Source organism: Xiphophorus hellerii, chromosome 21, assembly GCF_003331165.1.
Source record: "Xiphophorus hellerii strain 12219 chromosome 21, Xiphophorus_hellerii-4.1, whole genome shotgun sequence".
NCBI lineage: Eukaryota > Metazoa > Chordata > Actinopteri > Cyprinodontiformes > Poeciliidae > Xiphophorus > Xiphophorus hellerii.
Window position 1 is genome coordinate 24,561,259 of NC_045692.1, and position 15,414 is coordinate 24,576,672.

The window sequence follows — 15,414 nt, forward strand, 5'->3', positions numbered from 1 at the left end:
GCGAAAATAAGAAACTCGAAATGCTTTTGTTTTAATTATTTCAGTCCTGTGTTGATTACATCTTCATTGGTCAGAGCACTACGTCACAAATCAGTGGGCGGGACTAAAACTGCGATAGACAACGCGATTGGTTGAGATGTGTAGCAGCAAAATCTGAAACGATGATAGATTTATAATTTTTAATAGAAAGGTTGTCGTTACATTGTTGATGCCTTTAAAACTTTAGTTTTCATGTTAATACAATATAAATATTTCTATAAAATAAACATTTACAGTGTTATACAGTGAATTGTGGAACTTTGTTTATTATTTGGCTCGTTCTTTATTCACTTCCGGCCATTTAATCTGATTTTTTCTGCTATTAAACATTTATTTAAAGCTGATTTGGGCTGAAATCAATAATAAATAAAAGTTTTGTTGTTTTTCTTTATTCCAGCCCAAATCAACTTTAAATAAAAGAATTTTTTTCCACTTCAACAAAAATGAGTAAATAAACGAACAGAGATTTTAACTACAGTTGATCGTTATGATCAGATGATCAGCGCTCACTGACCTGAAAGCTCCGTAAAAAAGCTCGATATAAACATTTACAGAAGGCGTTGCTGCACTTCCGGGTTGATCCACCTGACGAGCACGAGACGTGACGTCTCGCAGGTGACAGACAGGTGTGCCTCCGCCGAGGAGAAGAGGTGATTTTAAAAATGCTTAAATGTTGTCAACGAACCTTTTATAGGAACTAAATGAAATCCAGACTTCATTTGACTTTTTCTGGGTCATTTATGTTTTCACGTGAGAGTCCAAACGAACCGCGGAACCAGAACCGAACCTCCGGCAGAGAGTTAAATCTTTATTTTTGAACTATCCGACTTGAAGCTGACATGGAGGCTGCAGGTAAGAAGATCTGCTGAAACCTTACTCGGGTTTTTATCAGTTTTCTGCATTTTCATCCTTTAATTTCTAAATAAACTTAAAAATTCAGTTTAACCTGAAAATATACTTTAGATTTATTGTTAAAATGTCGTTCATTCCTCAAAGTAACTGTTTTTTTATTCTAAATGCTCATTAACATGCAAAAAGAGGTAAAATATTTGTATTTGATAGTATTTTCTTCCTAAAAGTGACAGAATATTTAACATATTTATAAGTTATTGACTGTTTTTCATGTTTATTGGAGGTTGCCATGTTGGTAGAGAAGCAGGTGAGCTCTGATTGGTTGCCAGGTTTGCAGACACATTCTGGTTGTTTTGGATCTTTGTAAGGATGGAAGAACCAATCGTGACACATTTTGCTGTAGATTAAAAAACAACCCACCCCACAGCATGATGCTTCCACCTCTGTGCTTGACTCATAATCTGCACTTTATGTTGAGTTTTTGAGTTATTTAGATGTTTATTGTTACATTTTGTAGAAGAAAACAGAATATTTGCCTTCATGTAGCAGTTTTTGCATTTTGGGGCCATTTTTTAAGTTTTATGAAGAATTACTTCCCCATATGAGTGATGCTACCTTTGGCCAGAGGGTCAGCGGGGGCGAGACGGAGGCAGCCAGAGACGATCCCCCTTCGACGTCATCATGAGTCAGATCCGCAGGAAGCGTTCAGCATCAGACAGGAAGCCACTGGGCCGCTTCCTGTCGCGAACCTCAGAGCGGACGGCGATCCCTGAGGACGCAGAGTCCGAGAACAGAGGACAGAGTCCAGGTGAGGAATAAAACCAGCTGCAGAGAAACTGGTTTTAACGCATCGAAATGACCCAAAGATCAGATTTTGTTTTTAAAGAATCTCCTTTTATTGACAAAGAGAAACAATATTTAAATTCCTGTCAATGACAAGAACACAAAGTGAAAAAGTGCAGGTAGAAGCTCAAGCTTATTAAACGTATAACTTTATTCAACATAAAGCATCATAAAAGTCAAAGCAGAAAAATATTTCCTTTATATTATACAATCAAACCTTTTTGTATTTGTTTAGCAAATAACATTTTAAATTATTTTACTTTAAGAGTGAAAAACAGTTTTGACTCCTCCCATCTGAATCCATCTGACTGAACTAGATTAGATTTTCATATTGACCTTTAGATAAATCCTTATTCAACTAAACTAAATAAAACTGAATAATAAAACTTTAAAATATGTAAAAAATATTTCATTAATCGGATGACAATAATCAGACACAGTTATAATTAGGATAGTTTTCTTTAGGAGGTTTTGTGTCATTTAAATGATTTATTTAGAAAATATTTTATTTTACTTTAGATTTTACATCATCAAAATGAACCATCCAGTGTAATTTGAAGACCAAACACCAAAAGTCTGATTTCATACATTTGTTCTGTTTCTATACTGTTTCAGTTTTACTTCTTACTAAATATTAAAAATTTTGTTTTGCATTATTTAGTGATTTATTTAGTCACATTTCTTTAATACTTTAATTCTCCAAACACAAACTTAACGTGTTGGTCTGAAACAGACTGTAGGAGTTACAGGATGTAAAATGAGACTGCAGCAGCTGGTTTTGTTTTTTCCAGGCGCTGCGGCGCCGGTGGAGAGCCAGCGTGATGCCGGCTGGGGAAGAGTGTGTGTTTTCCTGCAGAAGTTGGGGAAGAAAGCGGACAGCAGCAGTCTGAGTCTGGCTCACTGCGATCTGACGGCTACAGACCTGCTGGAGCTCGGTATTCACTCCCTGAGTTACTGCTGCTGGGATTTTAATAAACTATCGACTGGAAGCAGGAGCTCTGAGCTCTGAGGTCTGAGCTCTGGAGCTGATCTTATGAGACGTTTGACTCCTTCAGTGTTTGAAATAATCATTTCAGGCGGTTTTATAACCAACAGCCTCAAAAACCCTTCAGTGTTTAAAAACAACCTGATCAGATCAGATCCAGGTTTCAACCAGAGACTCGTGCGATTAATCTGGATTTACAGGAATCTTTTTGCTTTGCTCATATAGAGCAGTTTCATGCAGTTAGTATCTTATCTGCAGTGGAAAATATGTTTTTTAGTTTGGAGAATAATGGAGGAACTGTTATGGTTCCATATAACTATGAGTGAATTTTATTTGTTACACAAATAAAAACCACTTTCAAGCTCAGGGAATTAGATTTGCTAATTGTTGTCATTCTAACTTATGTAAGTAGCTTCAGTTCAGGTTTCAGCAGCTTTTTAAATAACTATTACTTTGAGTGACTGTTAGCTTCTATAGTTAGGTGTTTAAATAAATGCTTGTTTTATAGCAAATGCATGTAAATGATAGCTTGAGTAGCTCCTGTCTTTTGTAATGATTAGCTTAAGTCACTTTTAGCTTTATCAATTGTTAGCTTAAGTACATGCTAGCTTTAGCAATCACTAGCTTGAGAAAATAATAGCTTAAATAGCTTTTAGCTTTTGTTAGGTTTAATTTAGTTTCCAGTCTGAAATATAAGAGTGCTTTCTTAACCATATCTTAGCATAGCTTAGCATATACCTAAATGCTGCAGGTATAAACTTTATTTTTATTGTTTTGATGAATGGCATCTTGTTGAATCGAAATTGTACATCTGATCTTTGTAAATCTTTTCCTTTCATGTTTGAAACCATAAGGGAAATGCATGGTTTCAAGTTTGGGTGTTGCTAGTACTAGTTAGCACCTACTTAAGCTAACATCTAACAGGAATGCTAATGACATGCTACGCTAATGTTCTACGAGTCGTCGATTACCGGAATTTCCAAACATTTTAATTTAAGTGCTTGTTCAATTGAATTTTGATCTACTTGGTTCTTTATCTATGAAGTTTAGAACCAAAAGACAGGCAGTAAAGCTAAATATTAGCTTGTTGTTTCAAATGAACGCCATGGCTGACTGCTGTTTGTCCTTTTAGCATCGCTGCTCCAGTTCCTCCCTCAGCTGGAGGAGATGGACGTCTCTTGGAACGAGCTGATTGGTGGCAGTCTGACAGCGTTGACCTCTCACCTCCAACATGTGGGTGGGATCAGGACGCTGAAGCTCTGCAGCTGCAGGCTGAACGCGGACGATGTCGCCGCTCTGGGTGAGACTTCGGTTAAAGCAGAACCGTCCAGACCTGATGCTGTTAGTAGCTTAGTGCTCATTTTCTCCAGATCTGATCTGGAAAAGTCTTTCTACACCAAACGTGTAATTTTCCCTTTTGGCCACATCGTGATCGAATGTTCTCAAAACAATGTTTGTGCCAGAATGTATTGATGAAACCCATTAAAAACTCTTAAAATATTAATAAACAGCCATTTCTGCATTCTTCTGAAAACTAAATAATATTGATCATCTTTTCATTTTGATGTAATTTGGTTGTGCCCTTAAATAAAATAATTAAGTGCACAACTGTTCTATTTATGTGGACTGCTGAAGTTTAGAGGGCCACATAATAAGCTGTAGCGGGCTGAATTTGGCCCTCGGGCCTCAAGTTTGACACCTTTAAACTTCCTATAAGTTTCAGCTTATTTTACAGAGATTCTTTATGACTGGTGAACACAGTAACTGTGAAGTAGAAGGAAAGTAATGCAGGATTTAACACTTTTCACAAACAGAAAACTGAAAAGTGTGGCAGGCCTTTATATTCAGCCCCCTTTTACCCTAAAAACCCTAAATAAAGTTCTTCCTCTCTGCATATGTAGGTGAAGCCCTCCCTTCTCTTCCTGTGTTGGAGATCCTCGATCTGTCCTGGAACAGCAGCGTTGGCGGCGCTTTGCAAAGCCTGCTGGGTAAACTTCAGCCATCAGTGAGGGAGCTCCACCTGGTGGCCTGTGAGCTCACTGCAGCGGACGCTGCTGCTCTGGGTAATCACGTCCTTATTGGTCCAGCTGATTTCTTTATGTTTGGTGGGCTCATCTCGGTCTGCGTTCCCCTTCAGGAGGCCTGGTGGCCGTTCTGCCTAAACTCTGTGTGTTGGACGTTTCCTGTAACCCTCGGCTCACACAGGAAGTGGACGCTGGCGGCTTCGGGCAGCTGGCCGCCTCCTTGTCCCACGCCGTCTCCCTGACCGTGCTGCGGCTGCAGGCCTGCGGGTTGAGACCTGACAACTTGGAGGCTCTCGGTGAGAGCAAAACCTCAGATTTCTGATCGGTTTATAGTTTTGATTTCTTTCTTATTAGAATTTATTTTCAGTAAAAAACAAATCCTGATGCATCCTGCAGGTAGAGCTGAGTAGAGTAGCAAAGAAGCTGCACTCAAGTAAAAGTAGAAGTACTTACTTTTATTTACGTAAAAGTAAAAAGTAACCAACCAAGAAATTAGTAAGAATAAAAAAGTATTAACTAAAATTACTATTCAAGTACTGAGTAACTGAGTGTCTTTAGTCAGAGGCTTCTTCAAAGTTGCTGTAACACAGACTGCTACAGGAGATCTTTCCTGCCCACAGCCATCAACCTCTACAATATCTCTGAAGAATCAATGAGTTACAATCAATAAAGTATTTTTGAATTTGATCAAAACATAAATCATATAATATTTAAAAACTGCATCAACAGACAAACCAAAATATAAAGTTATGTGGAAACTTTTGTACTTTAAAGACCAAAATGAAAATAAATCATATAAATAACAAGACAGCAAAAAGGCAGAAGCAGCCAAAACAAATATTTTTCCAAATCAGTTTCTTTCAATTTAAAAACAATGAAATGTTGTCAAAACCTGTAGGTGTGTGTCTGTGTTTGGTGAATTTATGATTAAAACAATTTGTTTTTTATTCAGTAAAGTTTCTCACAATGGGTAAAGTATCCAGACATTTTACTCAAGAGTAGCAGTACTTCTAAAAGTACTCAAAGTAAAAATAAAAATACTCCTAAAAGTATTTTTTCTTCCGTTACTCTAGTAATTGTAACTGAGTAAATGTTACAATGTTACCTGTGGCTGCAGGTGCTTCCCTGCGCTGCCTGCCCTCGGTGCGCCACCTGGACCTGTCCTGTAACAGAAGTCTGACTGGAGGCCTGAGTCGACTCTCCTCTCACCTGCCTCACATGGCTCACCTGGAGAGCCTGGACCTCCACCTGTGCCGCCTCAAACGCGCCGACCTGGAGGCTCTGAGTGAGTCTCTGTGACCGCCACACCCAGCAGCCGCTGCAGGCTTCACCTCCTGCCTCTCTCCAGTCCAGGTGCTGCCTTCCCTGACGGCGCTGGCGGCGCTCGACGTTTCGTCCAATAAGGAGGCGGGAGGCGCGGTCCACCAGCTGGTGTCGGTGCTGCCGCTGACTCAGATGAGGAGGCTGCCGATGAGCAGCTGCAGGCTGACGGAGGAGTCCTTCACCGCCCTGGGTAAACACCGACAGGCTCACTGCGTCTGCAGCTGGAGGAGATGAGCCCAGGAGTCAGCCAGGGGTCGGGACCGCTAGCCAAATGTTAGCTGCGCTAACCCTAACGCGCTACAACAGGGTAGTATTTAGTGGAAACTAATGCTAATGCACAAAGATGTTGAACTTTATTCACCTGAAAAGCCAAGAAAATTTGTGCTGTAGAATTTATCCAGACAAAAATAATTAGGGGAAGCGAGATGTGTTAAATGTTTTCAAAATTAGCAAAAGTGCTAAGTTAAAGGTTAGCTACACTACTAGCAGATTAGCATAACTATAGCCACCACTGGAATCAGTTTATTTTATTGCTTTTTTGTAACCTAGAAACGAGTTTTCAGGCCTGAAATCTGGCTGCAGTGATGACCTCTGACCTGAACCTTCAGAGTCACATAAAGATGGTTCCAAAGCCGGCCTTCTATCACCTGAAGAGCATTTCCAGGATTAAATAACCCAACATAAACTCATCCATGTCTTTAGTCGGACAGTGAACATCTGCTTCCTTCTAGAAAATGCTACACGTTAAGTTCATACAGAGGCAGAAACAGTCATCGGATTTTTCTGGCCTGGGCACACTATGGGACTCCCCTGCATCACAATTCATTTCTATTATTGCCTGTGTTTCACTTTTGTCATTAGCTTACAAAAGTGGGCCTCTGTTTGGCTCCATGCTGAAACCCCAGTGAAGCAGAAAACCATGAAGTATAAAGTTCCTCCACAAACTGAAGAACTCAAAAAAAGTGTCTCAAAATGGATAATTGTTTTTACTTGTCATATTTGAAAAGCAAAAGCTGAATAAGCTGACAGCCTGGATGTTTCATTTCCCCCAGCTCTGGTGGCGCCGTACCTGCGCAGCCTGGATGTTTCCTGGTGTAAGGTGGTGGGCGGTCGCCTGCCGCTGCTGATGGACGCGCTGCAGCCGTCCGTGGTCCTGGAGCTCCGCCTCAGCAGCTGCGGCCTCACCACCGACGACCTGGGTCACCTAGGTAACCAACACAGTGATTTAGTTTGACATTGAACCCGAACTTTACCATCATTCAGGTGAAAACTGCTTTTACTTTGACACATTATTGATACTTTGGGTTATTTTTAAGACTATACATAATTCTCATGTGATGTCACACTTCCAGTGACAGTAAATATCACTGATATTTGTTAGCATTACACAGAGGTGGATAGAGTAATAATTGGAATGTATTTCAATGATAACTTAGAGCTTCTCCGATCGTGGTTTAATTATTGTTGTCATAGCAACTGTCATTTATGGTACTTACCAAGATGGCGGCTGTCTGCTACCAAGTTGTAGCCTGTGTACTGAATGATTAACCTTTATTGTTCCCGGAGCAGCTGACGTGTGCAGACGCGGCTGCGTGTCCTCCCTCCGGGTCCTGGACTTGTCCTACAACGACTCGGTCGGGGACGCCGGCTGGGCGGCGCTGTTCGCGGCGGGCGGCCTGGGCTCGCTGGAGGAGGCCGACCTCAGCCTCCGACCTTTGACCTCGGCTCCCTGCTCGGCCTGGCTGCCCTCGCTGCTCGGGGCTCTGCCTCGGATGCCGGCGCTGGCCCGGCTGGCCATGCAGCGCTGGAGCGCCGGGCCGCAGGAGGAGCAGCAGCTGCGGTTCAGCGTGAAGAACCGGAACATCCGGCTGGACTGGGATCCGGACGGTTCGGACTGGAAGACCAGCAGCCAGGAGGATAGTCAGGCTGAGGAGTAGGGAGGAGGTCAAGGGTCACTTGGATTTCAACAGATCAGAAACAAACAAGGAAATTTCTCCCATACCTGATTCCCGAGGTCCAAACATTTCAGTTTCTGACTGAAATGGAGGCTTAAAATCCACAATTATTCTCACGTTGCACAAGACAATAAATTCACAATTATTTAACTTTATTAACTCTTGACTTTTATTTCATTCTTTCATATTTAGGCATTTTTGGATGTAAATATGCTCCCATTTCCACCTCTGATGAAATTATTTCACTGAGTGTTTGATCATGAATGGCGTCACTGGTTTTGTGGGGAGTCTGAACCTGCGTTCTGCTCGTTAACGTCTATAAAGAAATGGTGTTTCCTCAAATGATGGAAGAGTTCGGCCAGGAAAACATGGCCGTCCACCTCGTAGGGCCTGACGTCGGTCTGCTCAGGCGCCAGACGGCCGGTGTTGAGCAGCTCCCTGAAGGCCTGAGGGACGGAGCAGCTGGAGTTATGGACGCAAACACACTTCATAAATTAACAGTTAAAATATACAGTCATTTTTAACTGCTATTCCAGCCAGATCTGGATTATTGCTGCTTCCACCTTAAGTTTATATGACAAACAACCCAAATAAAACCTTTTTTACACCTGAAAACCCTTCAGGCTCTGATAAAAATAGCTGCCAGTTGTTTTAAAAGCTTCATCTGATGGTGGATTACAGCAGAAAACAACAAATGTTGTTCCCCAGGGTTGAGTTCTCGGTCCAGTTCTGTTCACCTCGTGTATATAAGAACCGCCTTTTGTTAGCAAACTCCTTAGAATAGGAAACAGCAAAGCCTTAACTTTAATATTAGGTCTTATTGATTTAAGGTGTTATTAATATTTAGCTCATATCCTTGTTTTCTTGTTCCATTTCAGCTGATTTCATTATTTCATAATTTATCCATTTCATCACCTCTGAAAATGAGTCCTTCTGTCTCAGATTCCTGAAATATTAAATGAGTGTGTGAAAAATGAGGATGGTTGCTGAATAACGGAGGTTTTACCTGGCAGACCGGCTCCTCCAGGTGGTTTCCCCAGATGTAGATGTGGGTCAGAGTCGGGCTGTTACTCAGAGCCCCGGCCAAGGACAGCAGGCCGCGGGTGCTGATGTTGTTTCTGCAGACAGAAAGCCTGGAAAACACAAACTCAGAGCCTCAAGTCAGCCTGCCAGCTCCTCAGAGACCACAGAAAAAACCAAAACTAAACGGACTCACTCTCTGAGGACGGAGCCCTTGCAGCAGATGGCTTCGCTCAGGTACTCAGCGCCGGGGTCTTCGATCCGATTGGATGACAGATCAATGACCTCCAGAGGGGAGTTTTCTTTCAAGACTCTGGAGAGATGCAGGGCGCCATCCCGGCTCACACGGTTGCTGCAGATGAAAGGTTTCACTTTCAATCAATCAATCAATCAAATTTTATTTGTATAGCACATTTCAGCAGCAAGACATTTCAAAGTGCTTTACATCATTACAAACACAGAAACACAATGCAATATAGAATCAACAATCAAAACATGACATTAAGTCAAGTTCCATCAATAAATTTGTAATTGATTACATTTCAAATACAATCCTAAACAGGTGGGTTTTTAGTTGAGATTTAAAAGAAGTCAGTGTTTCAGCTGTTTTACAGTTTTCTGGAAGTTTGTTCCAAATTTGTGGTGCATAGATGCTGAAAGCTGCTTCTCCTCGTTTGGTTCTGGTTCTGGAGATGCAGAGCAGACCAGAACCGGAAGACCTGAGAGGTCTGGAAGGTTGATACAACAGCAGCAGATCTTTAATGTATTGTGGTGCTAGTATTAATGTATTGTATCCAGGCAGCCAGGTGTTCAGTCAGGGTTTGTATCATAAGCCTGGCGGGCCTCCAGGCTTTACTTCCCCCCACCAGGCTAAACGTTGTTTATTTTAAATTGGGTTTTTTATACACCAGAAACAATAAAGATGGATTAAGCCAGGTTAATAGCTGATGCATTGAACTGGAGCCAAGGGGATGCCCACCAACTGCAATGCCTGGTGGATCTTGCAAATTTTAACATTTTTTAACACAGAAACATGGCGGGTCGCTGGTGGACTGACCTAACATCTCCACCACCGGGCTTAGCTGGTTTTCTGTTAGTAATCTTGATCATTAGTTTCCAGACTTCCTGAATATCTTTTGCTGATTTTCTTCCTCTCTTCTTTTTAAGCCAGAATGAATCAAAGTCAAACGGACCCGTCTTACCAAACCTGTTCTGTCAGGTAAATGAACTGAGAAATGGTGGAAAAACAGTCAGAAACTTCAGGAAGTCTGGAGAACTGATTATGAAGACCTGTCTAAGTGTGAAACCATGAGGACCGGGTTTGTACCAGCGCAGGTCCAGGTACCGCAGTCTGTGGTTCAGCTTCAGGCCTTCAGACAGCCTCTCCATGCCCGTGTCCGTCAGGCCCATCTTCCCCAGATGGAGCTCCACCAGGCTGTTGTTCACCGGAAGCATCTTCGAGAAGTGAACGGCCCACTCTTCCTGAGACAGAACCACACAACGTTCAGATCAGAACTGGAAACAGAACCTGCTGTCTGCTGCTGGTGAAGTTCCTACCAGGAGGCTGAAGAGCAGCGCCCGGCTCACGTCCACAGACCGGAGGGTGGTGTTGTTCTTCAGAGCGGTGCTAAGGGCAATCATGCTCTGCATTTCCTGCAGGGACAGAGGCAGGGTCAGAGGAAGAACCGCTGACGGTACCAGGAGGTTCTGATCCACGGGAGGTTACCAGGTCGCACTCTCCCAGCTCCAGCTCCTGCAGCGTCATGTTCACCCGCAGCATGCCGGCCAAGTTCAGGCCTCCTTTTCTACCGATCTTATTCCCCGACAGCCTGAGAGAAAGCAAGCTGCTGTTACCCTGCAGGGACAGAGAGAGACGATAACTTCCTGTTCACTATTCCCACAGAAAACGATCACTTCCTGTTTACAATTCCCACAGGAGAAGATCACTTCCTTTTTATTATTCCCACAGAAAATGATCACTTCCTGTTCACTATTCCCACAGAAAACGATCATTTCCTGTTTGCTATCCCTTTATGAGTGAGGATCACTTTGGACCAGTTCTTCGCCTGGAGGAGAAGATCAGCAGCAGACGTTTATCTGACCAACCTGCAGGCTGCTGGCGAGAACCTCGGCTCCATTCGTCTGAATGTTGTTGAAGGTGAGGTCCAGAGAGCGCAGCATCGTGTCCTGCGCCTGCGCAGCAACACGCATGACAACGACAACACGCATAATAACAGTAACAGACATGATGACAGTAACAGACATGATGACAGTAACAGACATGATGACAGTAACAGACATCACTCCAATGCCTCAGCAGGCCTCTCCTCTTCCTCACCTCTAGAAGCTTGGCCAGGTAAGCTGCTCCTTCATCACTGATGTTGTTGTACCCCATATCCAGACCTGTTCAGACAAAAACCGGTGAAAAACTCGGCGGGTTCTGGTTCTGTTGATCCGGACCAGACTGCTCACCTGTAAGGGTCCGATAGTTCAGGAGACATTTTGACAGAGCGAGGACGTCATTGTCACTAAGTCTCTGGAAGCTTTTCTGCTTCCTGTTTCCTGCTAGATTCAAGGTGAAATTCCTGCAACACAGGAAATAACTGGAGCAGTTTTTCACAATAAAAGGTTCACGTTTAACGAGTTACCTTCACTAATTATTAATATTAATATTCAGCTTTTGAATGGCCCCACTCACAATTAAGAGCACATTGTTACCTGAAGACAGATAATGACAGATAAACATCGCAGGAAAACCGTTTATCCATTGTTATCGGAGGCTATGCTAACTAGGCTAAGCATTCACAAACTGCTATGCTAGCTGTAGCGTAGAGGAGAGCAAGTGTAAGGGAGAGGGGGGCATGAGCAGCCGCATGGAGAGTGATTGACAGCACTAAGACCCGCCTCCTGGCTCTGATTGGTTGTTTTTGATTTTTTGTATAATAATAGTTTCAACAAATATGTACAAAAATATTTTTTTATAATAGTTACATACAGCAGCTTTAATAGTTCAAAGGGTTGTTGCTCATAATACTGACAGTTTTGCACACTTTTATTTGAAAGTCAATACTGTTAAGTATTTTGTTGTTACATTACATAAATATTTTGTGCAACATTATACTTACTGATATACTCTGAATATAATTGTAATAATTAGAAAATTTACCAGAAATATATCACCAGTTATAATTAGTAAGGAAGTAAAAAACAAAAAAAGTAGGACATGAGAAAATAAAGAAAAAAAAATAAAGGAAGGATGCAAGAAAATTAGAAGAAAGAAAGTAAGTCAGTTCGGCTCTGATTAGTTTTTCTTTAACCAAATATTAAGCATTAGCTTCAGAAGCTAATGTCTCGTTTCGTTAAAACTTTACATTTCAGCCACTTTTTACCCAGACTCAAACTCTCACCTTGTCGTCGTTGTTCTCTCTAAGTTTTCTAAAACAAACGGGTTTATAGTAATACCTTCATTTTCACAAATAACTTTGTAACATTCGGATATAGGCTCACCGGACATCACTGTGGCCAAAAACGCCATTGTTATGGCAACAACGTAGAGTTGCGTCATTCGCTGCGTCACGCTCTGCGTCAACTGTTCAGGGTTTTTCCCGCCACTGAAACAAAACTGTTTTAATGTTTTACCTTGTATTTTTAGCTGTTGTGCTCATTCATTTGATACCGTTTTGGAGCTTTTTTAAAATATGAAAATAAAAATTTAAAAGTTTTCAATGTGTAGTTAAGTTCATACTTTGTTTCTAGAAAAGTGGTTTTATAGCCAACACACACCATGGAGGTCTTATTGTAATTGTTAATATTTAAATTCTATCCATTTTCAAACATATACATAAAACAAGTCAGAATCAGTAATTAATGGAACCTGCATCAAACGTTCACTACAACTTTATCTTGAACAAGTTCAGGGTGACAGTGGAGGGAAACATCTGTCCTCTAACAGGAGGAAACATTTTTCTCTTCCACACTGAATACATTTATTTAAGTTCATTGTTAGTTACCAAAATGGTTTCAGTTTGATATGTTTCTACAGCAGAGGCGAGGAGCATCTTGCAGAGAGGAAGGAGAGAGTGACTCTGGATTGAGGCTGGACTCAGGACTTTATGATTGGCTGCCAAACAACTTTTTTTTTTACACTTCTTTTGTGGAAGTGATTTTTAAAGAGGCAGAAGGAGTTTTAAAATATTCAGTGATGAGATTTTAAAATATAGAGTAGATTCATTTGCAGAAGTGGAAACGTTTTCCACCTGGCAGCAGGGAAAGCCTGGATTTTTCTCCAAAGATGTCTGAAGACTTCAGTTCTCCTCTGAAAAGTTACATTTCCTGATTGAGGGATTTCAAAAGTACAGCACAGTAAAAATACTCCTAGAAAAAAAATTCCCCCCAAAATGTTACTCATATAAATATAACTACCTACCTGACTACAATACAAATTATCTTAATAAATACTGGAAACACAGCAAGCATCTACAGAACATAAAAGTTTCCTAACAAAGAAAATTGACATTTTTCTTTTATGCATAAGTTCCCCTCTGATTATTTAACAACCTGAACTAAAGTCTGACCACATTCAGAGATTAAATCATAAACATAAATGGAGCAGCCAAACCAACCCACTTACTTACATTTTTATGTCAATCCAAAAAGACAACTAAGATATTAAATATTGACTTTGTCTCATTTTATGTAGTTTCAAACAATCTGCCAACATTTTATCATCTTAAATTCAAACTTGTTCATACATTTTTAGTGAAACATTTTGCTTTGTGAATGTGGGTTTTTGTAGCATAAGAACTATTTCATATCAGATGATGAGTGTACTGTGAGGCAGGATATAAAAATAATCTTTCATCAAGAAATACTTTAAGTTATTGGAATAATCCAGGAGCGGAAATATTTTCAGTCACATTTCAGGTTTCAGCTCTCCTGTGCCACCTGCTGGTTCAACCAGTCACTGCAGGTTCACGTTTCTTCAAACATTAGCACAGCAGGACTCCCTTTATACATCTTTTATTTTAATTTTATTGTCTTAAACTTTCAGTATGTCGTCTTTGATTTGAGCCTTTTTTAATCTTGAGCCTTTTTTTGTGCTCTACTCAGAGGAACTACCCATTGCATTCTGGGAAGTGTAGTAGAAATACATAATTCAGAGTTGATCCAAACATCAAAACAGTTGAGTAAAATATATCTGCCACACAGAAATCTGTCCTGACATGAAAGCACAGAGTAAACATGAACAAAATATTACATTTATTCTGGCTACAAACATTTTCTCAGATGTTTCATTCAAACATGACAGGAAGCTGTTCAGTAATTGAAAAGGTTTTAAGGGGAGGAGCTGCGTTACACCAAACAACACCTGAGCTAAAATATTCCCAACCAGACCTGCTGCCGCAGCTGCAGGGAGAAAACGTTCAAGTTTCCAGTTCTCTCAACTCACAGCCTGACAGACAGACGACACCCAGGGTCCAAACGACCAGAACTATTATTCTTTAAAAGTAAAATGAACTCTAACTATGTTTTATTTTTAAAATTTTCAGGTGTGTAACATCTGCTGCTAATTTAAGACCAGTTACAGGCATCATGTTACCAACAAAAAAAAACTTCTTATCTGGATTTAAACAAAGATGTTTCAGTTTATTTCATAAAACCAGAAAGCAGGATCATTTTCTTTACATTTTATAAAAACTGCTGGAATACAAAATACCTGAATAATTACAGTTACAACTGGTTTAATGTAAAACAAACGTTTGAAGCTCATTTCCTGTCACAATCCCAGTAAAGACGGTCTTTGACATTTCTCTGATATTCAGAAAAATATGGTTTACAGTGAAGCCTCGCTATAACGCGGTTCACCGTTCACAGTGCATTGTCCAAGTTCTGCCACTTTAAATCCTAATAAGCTGCTGTTGGCCACGCCCACAATTCAATGTTTACACTCACATGAAAATGGCTGCAAACTGTGGGTCGGTTTTCCCTCCAGGTCCTTATAAACAAGTCGACAGTTTCTTTGAAATTCCATAATTTATCTGCAAATGAAAACCAAAAGCAGCCAGATGGTCAGTTATCAGATTAAACTCTGACAGGAAACATCTAAAAATGAGGAAAATCTCAGCAGTGAATATTTAAACTGACAACAATGTCGAGTTTTTCCACCAATAAAACAATGTCATGATAGCAGCTCACCGCGGCTGCGCAGTGTCCGTCTCTAGGCAACCGTGACGTTCAGGGGTCCTTTAGCTCCCGCCACGAAAATGTAGCTGACCTTAATATTTCCTGTTTTATTTTGGCCATTATTGTTAAACTTTGTATTAATGTGTGTATTATAGGCGTGTCTATCGGACAGTTATGTATCGGTTCAATA

The 15,414-nt window shown here is 40.9% G+C and overlaps 3 protein-coding genes across 16 annotated transcripts in view; 2 read left to right on the forward strand and 1 right to left on the reverse strand.

Moving 5' to 3' along the window:
* Positions 1-15,414, forward strand: part of LOC116712080 (NACHT, LRR and PYD domains-containing protein 3-like) — a 612,764-nt gene that overhangs the window by 187,229 nt on the left and 410,121 nt on the right. The gene's annotated exons all lie outside the window — the stretch shown is intronic.
* Positions 641-8,176, forward strand: lrrc31 (leucine rich repeat containing 31). Its single transcript, XM_032551991.1, has 10 exons — positions 641-891; positions 1,517-1,699; positions 2,526-2,669; positions 3,852-4,019; positions 4,621-4,782; positions 4,857-5,039; positions 5,861-6,028; positions 6,092-6,256; positions 7,119-7,274; positions 7,636-8,176. The coding sequence occupies exons 1-10, from the start codon at positions 879-881 to the stop codon at positions 8,001-8,003; spliced, it is 1,710 nt and encodes a 569-aa protein (XP_032407882.1). The 5' UTR covers positions 641-878; the 3' UTR covers positions 8,004-8,176.
* Positions 8,157-15,089, reverse strand: lrrc34 (leucine rich repeat containing 34). Of its 2 annotated transcripts, none has more exons than XM_032552040.1 (10): positions 14,994-15,089; positions 11,514-11,626; positions 11,380-11,444; positions 11,148-11,234; positions 10,768-10,896; positions 10,599-10,694; positions 10,369-10,523; positions 9,238-9,393; positions 9,028-9,154; positions 8,157-8,467 (listed from the first exon to the last, which is right to left on the reverse strand). In XM_032552040.1, coding segments are annotated over exons 1-10 (1,107 nt in total). In that variant the 5' UTR covers positions 14,996-15,089; the 3' UTR covers positions 8,157-8,290. The 2 variants fall into 2 exon arrangements, with proteins under 2 accessions (XP_032407931.1, XP_032407932.1); XM_032552041.1 differs by lacking the exon at positions 14,994-15,089 and adding an exon at positions 12,449-12,621 and having other exon boundaries at positions 11,514-11,644.

Bases quoted from the DNA above. Each gene is read 5' to 3' on its own strand.
- lrrc31 (XM_032551991.1), top strand. The intron at 4,020-4,620 runs GTGAGACTTCGG...CTGCATATGTAG, and splicing joins GGACGATGTCGCCGCTCTGG to GTGAAGCCCTCCCTTCTCTT. The intron at 6,257-7,118 runs GTAAACACCGAC...CATTTCCCCCAG, and splicing joins GGAGTCCTTCACCGCCCTGG to CTCTGGTGGCGCCGTACCTG.
- lrrc34 (XM_032552041.1), bottom strand. From the start codon at position 12,606: ATGACGCAACTCTACGTTGTTGCCATAACAATGGCGTTTTTGGCCACA. The intron at 11,235-11,379 runs GTGAGGAAGAGG...GTTGCTGCGCAG, and splicing joins ACCTGGCCAAGCTTCTAGAG to GCGCAGGACACGATGCTGCG. The intron at 8,468-9,027 runs GTAAAACCTCCG...TCCGTCCCTCAG, and splicing joins TGGAGGAGCCGGTCTGCCAG to GCCTTCAGGGAGCTGCTCAA.